The 9,081-nt window shown below is 44.7% G+C and overlaps 1 protein-coding gene across 1 annotated transcript; it reads right to left on the bottom strand.

Annotated features, from left to right (window-relative positions):
* Positions 1 to 4,907: 4,907 nt before the first annotated feature.
* HRH3 (histamine receptor H3) lies at positions 4,908 to 8,839 on the bottom strand. Its single transcript, XM_027697579.1, has 3 exons — positions 8,524 to 8,839; positions 8,057 to 8,223; positions 4,908 to 7,137 (listed from the first exon to the last, which is right to left on the bottom strand). Exons 1-3 carry the CDS (start codon positions 8,837 to 8,839, stop codon positions 6,259 to 6,261), a joined length of 1,362 nt encoding a protein of 453 aa, XP_027553380.1. The 3' UTR covers positions 4,908 to 6,258.
* Between the last annotated feature and the right edge of the window lie 242 nt (positions 8,840 to 9,081).

Here is a 9,081-nt window from a genome sequence, read left to right as displayed (position 1 = left end):
TAGGAGAGCTCACTAAGGTATCTCTGATTTATTTTTTTTAAGGCATTCAGGATTTTTTTCACAGTAAATAAAACTTGATTTGTAGATTAGATAAAAATGATTGCTATGTGAAACATGTACAGTTTACCAACTGGTGCTGCTAATTGATGTAATTATCACTAATTAAATGTTCTAAAGATAGCGATTCTTGTAATGCTTTTTCAATGGGTCAAAGTGGCTTATGAAGCTGATCAACACAGAGCAGTTCTAGAATTGTGTGTTAAGACTAAATTTAGTGCAACAGAAGATATTTTCCTAATGTATTTATCCTGGAACAAAACCAATATCACACTTAGCTCACCAGGTCTCTTGATGAATGAGTGCACAGTAGGAGATTTGCTTTTAGTGAATATTCAACCTAAAAAATAGTTATATTCCCACTTTCATGCTAGAAAAGCCTGAGTGCTTATATACTAATGGAGAAAATAATTGCAGAGGGTCACGAATGTGATTGAATAAAGAAAGAACTTGTTCAGATTTTCTCAGAAAACATGTTGTGCTTGTTCTTGTCTTTCAGTTAATAGATCTGCTTTTTCAAAGGCAATTTGGTACATCCTGTCAGCACACAAATACCTCTTCAGAGTCTGCTGCACAAGTGGCATTTAGGCTGACTAAAATTTATGTTTTGTGTTCTTTTGTTGTGGAGGAGGTAATTCCTCTGATTTGATAACTTGTTATGCCACAGTTGGGAGTGATTAATATTGATTACAAATATTTAGTATTTGCAAATGGTGACTGAAAGGCACTTCCCTAAAGTGGTGCATAGCGACGGTTCTCAGTGAAATAATTGCTGAGGTGAAAATATAGTTATTAAGATGAGTCAATCATAATGACCTTAAATAGCTGATTTCCCAGTTTTCAGTTGTCTGTTCAGTACTTCAGCTGGGGCACCTCTCAAGAGATGAGTGCAAGAAGGTTGTATTTCTGGGGTTTTTTCAAAGGAAATTAGGAAGTCCTCGTGTTCTCAGAAACCATTTTTGAGATGGTCACTTCGTAGCAGAGTTCAGGGGCACTTGTGGGACTTGTGAGGGGGAATTTCTAAGGGATTTCAGCTCTATCTGACATAGATGAACTATTCTGCAGGCTTCTGTCTGTGAGAGCTTCAGAAAGTATACGTTGGGCATTTTGGTCCTCTGCTGAGATTTTAAATTATCTTGTTGATGAATACTTGCAATGACAGTTACCATATTTGACTGCAGTCTTTCCCTTACTCTAGAATTAGCTCTAAGTCAGAATTCCTCTGTCTATACGGTTCTGCAACATCTTTGCAACCTTCATTTTGAGTAAAAGTATTAATGGCAGCAACAAAACATCTTCTTACTTGTTACTTTCATGAAAGCTCTTGGATTACAGTTTAATTCCTTGTTCTCAGAATGCTGACCAGAGGCGTCATAGAAGTATTATGCATATTATTTTATCCCTGTATATTTTGAATACAAGCTGTATCAGAGATATTAAGTGGTGTTTTAACCATAATGGTCTATTAAATTTGTGCCTTTTAGAGTGTAAATTATTTCCATAATGGAGGGTGATTGCTCTGTTTTGTCAATCCCTCATCAATTCATGGACCCCGCAGGGTGTATGTGCAACCTCGTGTTTGAGGGATTATATATGCAACCCCCATCATTGTTTGTTCTTCAATAAACAGCCTCTAATGACTAAAGCTGTGTGTGAGCTGTTATTTAACAGCTAAAAAATTTGCCAGAACTGTTATTGCCCTTCTAGCAGAGAGCTTATTATTTGTGAATGCTCAGAGGGAACTTGAATCAGATTATTAACTCCTTTGCAATCAGTTTTCCTTCCATGTTAATTGTGCTGCTAAATCCTAGGATATTGTGTTTAAAAATAACTCAAAAGTCAGTGTCACATCACAGACACATTTTTATGTTTAAAAGAACAGATGTCTAAGTTGTGGGCACAACCGGCCTGTAACAACTCAGAGTTTTGTTGCAAATTGTGTGTTTACATGCACAGGAGGGATGCTTGTGATGTTTGTACACACACATCTCAGAACTACCTCCCTTCATACCTTCTCCTTGCCACCTCTAATATATAATCATTGTGTATCATGGCAGGAGGTCCTAGGAATTATTGGCAGGTATTTGATGTATAAGACAAGCCTTTACAACATGACAAAACGTCCTGCTTGGTGCCTCTGAGTAATTTTTTTAAAAAAATTCAGGTTGTAGAATTTTACGAATGGAAAAATATTAGTCTTGTTCTTCCACCACAGATGTGCACACGTAGCTCTGCCTAAGATGTTTGGTATATGGATTAAATATTAGCTACCTTTTGTTCCCAGACTGTACAAGCAGCTTGTAAATTATGGAGTGAAAATGAGGGGCTGTAACTACCTAGTAATAAGTAATGCCTATGCATCCTGGACTTTAGCACTAAAAATGGTGCTGATTTAACAAGTCATCAGCATTTCTGAGCTTGCAACAAGAGGTGTAGGGGCAGAGCTGGGCTTTTTGCCTTTGAGGTGTGTACGAGTCTTTCTCTCCCAGGTAGCAGTGTCTTTGTTGAAGTGAATGCCAATGGTAGTTTTGTATCTCAATAAAATGATGGTACCAGGTTACAGATAAGACCTTTCACCCTGCAGAATTCTTAGTTGCTTTTCTAAACCCCATAGTTCTTTAATCCTGCAAATACAATTATATTGACAGAAAATTGTGGTAAGGAGGAGTTTTAAGTCAAGGTTAAGGGAACAGAGAAGTGCTGTGAGTTCCCTACTGTCCACAGGAACATCTGTGCAGTCTTAAATGAGAGGCTGGCTTTGTGGTGTCAGAAATCGAGAGACCTTTTCTTTGTTGTGGCACTCACCCAGGGCAGCCAGCAAAGAGTTTTTATTCTTGTCTGCGATTCTCACACCAGAAGTAAAGATAATAATGCTCCTTATTGTGCCCCATCTATTTGCAGAACAAGTTCTGTGGAGTGCAGGAGGTCTTTTTTTAAGTCCAGGTCTATGCTGCAAAGTTGTGCTGGTGGCACTGCATGAGAGCTGAGGTTATGAAAAATTAATCCTCCCTCACAGAAATCATGTTGTTAAAGTTCTTTCTGGCAAGGATGCTAACCTCCTGTCTCTCCATCCTAGTTCTGCTATGGAAATGAATGTTCATTTGCAAACATGAAGGAAAACCATTAGCATTCCTTCAAATCAAAATATAATCACATCTTCCTGATTTCAAAGCCCTTCCCACTCGCCAAACCTCATTAATTATCCCAGACAGGTGTTTTTGAACAAAAGCTCTTTCTTGCGTTCTCTCTTCTTCTCCAGCCTCCTACTTGAGCTAATGAAGCTTCAGTGATGTTTGTGGAACAATGGAGCAATTTATGTAACTGCAGGTTGGAGAGAACAAATAAGGAATGGTAATTGAGGAGGGGCTGGAGGAGAGGCTGCGGGAGCAAAGTTCCTCTGTCTGTGTAAAGAGATCTCTCATTATTGGTGATTGGGGAGGAAGCATTACAGAGCCAAAAAGAAAGTGGCTGTGCTGATAAAAAATGTTCTTTGATAGTTTATTGATATGCAGATGCTGCTCTATGAAAGGACCGCAGACCTTGTTACGTCCTCGAGTTGATGGAGTGTAGGTTTGGGTTCAGAGAGGGGAACTGGCATTGCCTCCACACAGCTCCTGTGGGAAGTTACTGATTTAAAAAACTCCTGGGCACGACTTATAACTGTGTGAATGCGGTTTACTAACACCCTGGGCATAAATTGGATGATTCTCTCTGGAATTAGCTGGGCTTCTTTTCTGTGTGCACTATGGAATTGAAGACTACGTGCTTCACTAAATATTTGATGCGTATTTATAATTACAGCAGGTCTTCTTTCCTGGTTGTTGAAAACAGGTCCTGCCTGCTCAGTTAATGCCTAGACAATAGGAAAGAGGCATTTTTTTTAGCAGGTATGATAATATAAATTATACACAGGTGTTCTACTGGGCTAGTTGACAAGCAGCCCTGCCTTGTCTAGTGGTTATGCATTTTCACAGCTCTCATTTGATTATGTCTAGAAACTCCCTGTCCCTGCCTCTTCCAAATGCATATAGACATTTATATTCTGAACACTAAAAATCAGCAGAATTCAAATACTCTTTTAAGCATGTTTGAATTAGTCATCAGCTACTCTGAAACTTCTCGACCAGCTCAGAACATTTTCAGTATGAAAACCAGGCTCAGGTGTAACCTCATGTCCAGGCATAAGTAGTTATTTTTCATTTTTATTTGGAAAGGCGAGAGCTTTTATTTCAGGAAGGAGTATAAGTATCTTCCCTGCAAAATCCACTAATGAATAAAATTACTTTCAGCCAAGTGTAGATAATTCTGCCCATATGGAGGTCAGAGACCATGAAAATACTGTGCAAAAGGCTCACAATGAAATATGTCCATTTCTTCACTCTTTGGGAAATGAAGGTGTAACAACCAGTATCTTTTTATCAGACTCAACAGTCTAGTAGTCCCACCTCTCCTGATGAACAAAGGAAGAAAACCACAGCTGGAAACTGGTGCCTTGGTCATGTTATAACTCTTTCATTTTTAGGCAGGCCAGTGGGTTTTGTAAGTCACAGGAAGAGTTAGTGTTAATGTAACTCAGAGTTAGTGTTAATGTTAATCTTAGTTGCATGTAACATGCTCTGGAAAACACCCCAAGTTGGAGAGATTGAGTGATGTGCACTCTGCACACCCTCAATGTGCTGTCAGGAACCTGCTAACCAGAGGTGAGAGACACTCAGCTGTTTTGGGAGCTGTTTTTTTGTGAGATTCATAGGCTTTACCTGCCTCCTCTGGCAAATCCATAGAGGTTTTACTTCCAGTTGGATTTTATCATTCCCACCAACTCCTTGTTTACCATAAAATATTCAGCAAGCTTCATATAAAAATACTTTATTATGGTTTTCAGAAGGGAACAGACAGAAGGGAAAGGTATGAGCATCCTGTCAATTCACAGTACATGTATTTCAAAGGGTACATTTTAACCCATGTATAAACAAACTGACAGAAAGTGTCACAAGACTGAAACCTCATATACACAAGACAAGTCATCATTTAAATCTTGACTTCAGATGACAATACTGATCTACTTAACAAATATCACTGGAATACAGTTGGATGGCATTTTCTTTTACTCCTAGCAGCAGCCAAAAAGCAGTTTGCTTGCAACAGCGAGGTGTAATTGGCAATCACAACATCATAAGCTCTTGGGTACTACTTTACAGCATTTGGGCTTCTATTTGTAAATGTAGTTTTCAGACTTATGATCTTGAGCTTCCCCTGTGCAATACTGTTAAATATGAGCATATGCCACAGCAACTAATTACATGCTTGTGTTACCACATCACTGAGCAGTGCCAACAGAGATGGGCAGTGGAAGTCATCTGCTTTTCGGTCATACTCTGTGCCCAAAGAGGTTACAGAACACACAGGCAGGTGTGTGGAAGCATGAGATGGGAAGCAGAGATAAAATGCCCAAGATTTTATGTTAAAACCAAGGCTAGAGCCCCTGGTCTCCTGAATCTGGTGCTCTGTCTGTGGAATTAGTTGACTGCTTTGAAAAACATTGAGAAATAAAAGAATTGATGCTCATGTTGACTGATTATGTTGATCTCCATTCAAGTGATGTATTTTAAAAGGAAGAATGCAAGTGTTCTGAATCTTGCTAAAATTCCCCGCTTCTTGGGGAGTGGAAGGGACATCTATTGCACCCCATGGAAGAGGGATCCAGATTATGGCTGCAGCTGCTGTAGCAAAAAGGATAAACGAGGTGTTTCCTCCGTGTAACATCTTAAGAAAAAACACTCCCAGTTATGGGAAAAATCAGGTCTGCAAACAGCTAAACTGTAATTTAGTGCAATGGTTTAAGGCCAGATATTAATTTGCTAACTTTTATTTTTCAGTGTCCATTTTTCTTTATTTTAGCAAAATGCTGGTGCTGCTCAGCCTGACTAGGTGGCAGCAGAGCTCTTTTGTGGCACCTGCAAGTAGCGGACACGGACTTCACCGTCTGTGGTTAATGTCAAAAAAACAATCCCTATGCTGTGGGATTTTGTTGTTGATGAACTAGAATAAATTAACAGCGGTCTCCCTGCTGCCTTCCTCACCTGCCCCAGACCACTGCGCCCAGCTCCCAGGTTCTTCCAAGGAAGGAAGCTGCATTCCTACACCAATGCTGGAGTATTAAACCAAGACTCTTCTCATCCTCACACAGGGCTGGCTTCACTTTCAGCAGTTCTGAAGGGCATCATGAGGTTGAATCTTCAGCTTCTTGGGACAGAGGAGTTTAATAAAAGCCCTTCTGAAGCTGTAGTGGCAGAGAGGGTATAGGACAGGGTTGATGGCCGAGTTGATCCACAGCAGCCAAAAGGAAGTCTCGTACCAGTACTCAGAGATGCAGTGGCCGTGGCAGCCAGCACGGATGATCATCAGGAGAGTGTATGGTGCCCAGCAAATCCCAAAAATGCCCACGATGATTGCCAGGGATTTGGCCACTTTCTTGTCTCTAGAGAGCCTGAAGCGTTGAGTCATGCTCTGGGACACGATCTTCATCCGTTTCTCTAAGGACGGAGTGGATGCTGAATTTTTACAGCTCTTTTTGTTGCAACACTTGGGTTTCCCAGAGCTCTCCGAGCTTGTTGTCAGCAGGTCTTTGGCACCCAGGCTAGAAGAGGAGGCTGTTGCTTGAGCTTTGCTCTTAGAGAGGTCGAGGGTTTCAGCTGACTCCTTCTGCTCCCACTTGCAGCATTTCAAAGAAAGCTTTGCTTCTGGGCTTGTTTCCATCTCTTCAGTGAAGGACTGGTTGTGCACTTCATGGAAAATATCCAGGCGCATCTTGGTACGCTTCTGTATGTTCAGGTAAATGCTCAGGTTGAAAAACATTACACTGATAAAAGGGGTGAAAAACTCCAGGGTAGAGGCTGTCATGAGAAAATACCAGTTGTAGAAAAACTCAGCGTAGCACTCCCCAGTGGGAATGATACTCCGGCCTGATATGTACTCCCAGCTGATAATGGCAGGTCCGTACAGCAGGAATGCCAACACCCACACCATCACCATCTTCAGCACTGCTTGCTTGGTGTTGCCTTGCTGGGCTCTGTAAGCGACCTGCAACAGGAAAACCTTTTCTTAAGGATGGTCACGCACCCCAACTGATTGAGGCTCCTCACAAATGAACCGGTGGCGTTCCTGGTAAAGTTGCTAGGCAATACCCCGGCAGTCTAACAAGCTCATATGCCTTAGGCAACAGGAGCAATTGCTAGATAAATCACACTCTTGCAGGGAAGATTTAGAATGCTCATTTTGCAGCTCCAACCTGTGGTGTCTTCTGAGTGGAAATGTACTGACTCGGTTGGAGCCTGGCAGTCGCCTGCACCCACCACTTGCCTGAGCTGTCCCCAGCTACTCCCTGTAACTCCCAGGGAGATGCATGCATCAAACTCCTGGGCAAAGCAGGCATTCCAGCTCTGGCTCCCTCTGAGCCTTGTAGCTACTCTGTGTTGTATTTGGAGTCAGGGAAGGAGCAAACAGGAATGGATCACATCTGCCTGTGGTGAACTGCTCGTTGCCTCCTGTGACGGGATGAGCATTTTCATCTCCCCACATACCCAGAGACCTCGGGGCTGTGCCCTGCCAAGGCTGGCACTGCAATCTACTGCCTTGGTAGCCAGGGAGAAGCTGTGAGTCTGACTGCAATCCACTTGTTCGTCCTGGAGATAATAAGCCCCTGCAAGTTAGTAACAGGTCTGCTTACCTCGCTGGCTCCCTTGTACACTACTATCCTGTCATCTGGGAAGGGAATGCCTGCACAATGGGGTCTGAGGCTTAAGTGATTTAATTATGCCAGGAATACTAATCTGAAACCACAGCTGAATTATGTATTTGTGGATAATTATTGCTTTCCATCACCAGGCTGAAAGATTCATAATTTCTGGAGGATTCAAAGAGCTTTTAATTATTGCAGGGAATCTGGAGAATAAGGCAGAAGGAGAGTTATTTCCCTCTCAGCTGCCATGACAGGACTCACCGCTCTTGTCACCGAGAGGAATCTGTCATAGCTAATTAGTACGATGTTGAAGACCGAAGAGGTGCAGAGCAGGTAATCAACTACCAGCCAGAGTTTGCAGAGGCTTCTCCCGAAGATCCATCTCCCCGTCAGCACATAGGGCACGTACAGGGGGATGCAGAAGGCACCTGCAACCGGACGGGTACGTTCCCGTTGAGAAGAGGGGTGTCTGCAGCGTGGGTGCCCCCGGGGAGAGCCGCAGGTGCCGCGCTGAGACCGCGGGACCCGCCGGGGAACGGCGGGAGGGGACCCCGGGACAGCAGGAGGGTGTCGGGGGACGGGAGCGGGGCACGGCCGAGGGGACCCGCGGTGCCGGTGGGGCAGGAGGGTGCCGGGGTGCCGGGCAGGAGGAGCCCCGGGCGCCGCTGCCCGTCCCGCCGCCGAGTTGCCCGCGATCCGTGCGGGGCCCCACGGGGGCGGCACTTTACCTACTAGGAAATCCGAGATGGCCAGGTTGAGGAGAAAGAAGTTGTTCTGGGTGCGCAGGCTGGAGTCCGCCACGAAGGCGAGCATCACCAGCGCGTTGCCGGCCACGGTGACGGCGATGAGCAGGGCCATGAGCGCGGCCAGCGCCGCCGTGCCCGCGGCCGCGAAGCGCCCGGCGGCGGCCGAGCCGTTCAGCGCCCCGCCGCTCTCCATGGCCCCGCCGCTCCGCCGCCGCGCCGTCGCCGCGGGGCTGCTGCCCCTCCTCGCCCCGCCCGCCTCCCGCCCCGCCGGCAGGACCGCCGCTCCGGCCCCCAGCATCCCCGAATCCCCCGGAGCATCCCTGCATCCCTACGGAGCATGCCTTAATTCCCCCAAGCATCCCTGAGTATCCTTGCGTTCTCCTTTGCCCTCTCAACACGGGAGCACTCTTGTATTACCCCAGAACGTTCCTACATTCCTCCAGAGCATCCCTGAATCCCTACACAGCAAATCTGAGCATCCCCACGTTCTTCCTTCCCCTCTCAATCCGGGAGCATCCTTGCTTTACCCCGGAACGTCCC

The sequence above is a fragment of the Neopelma chrysocephalum genome, unplaced genomic scaffold (assembly GCF_003984885.1).
Source record: "Neopelma chrysocephalum unplaced genomic scaffold, ASM398488v2 Primary Assembly neopelma1_119, whole genome shotgun sequence".
NCBI classification, from domain to species: Eukaryota; Metazoa; Chordata; class Aves; order Passeriformes; family Pipridae; genus Neopelma; species Neopelma chrysocephalum.
Note: the sequence above shows the minus strand (reverse complement) of the source record. Positions and strands in the feature narration are given on the sequence as shown.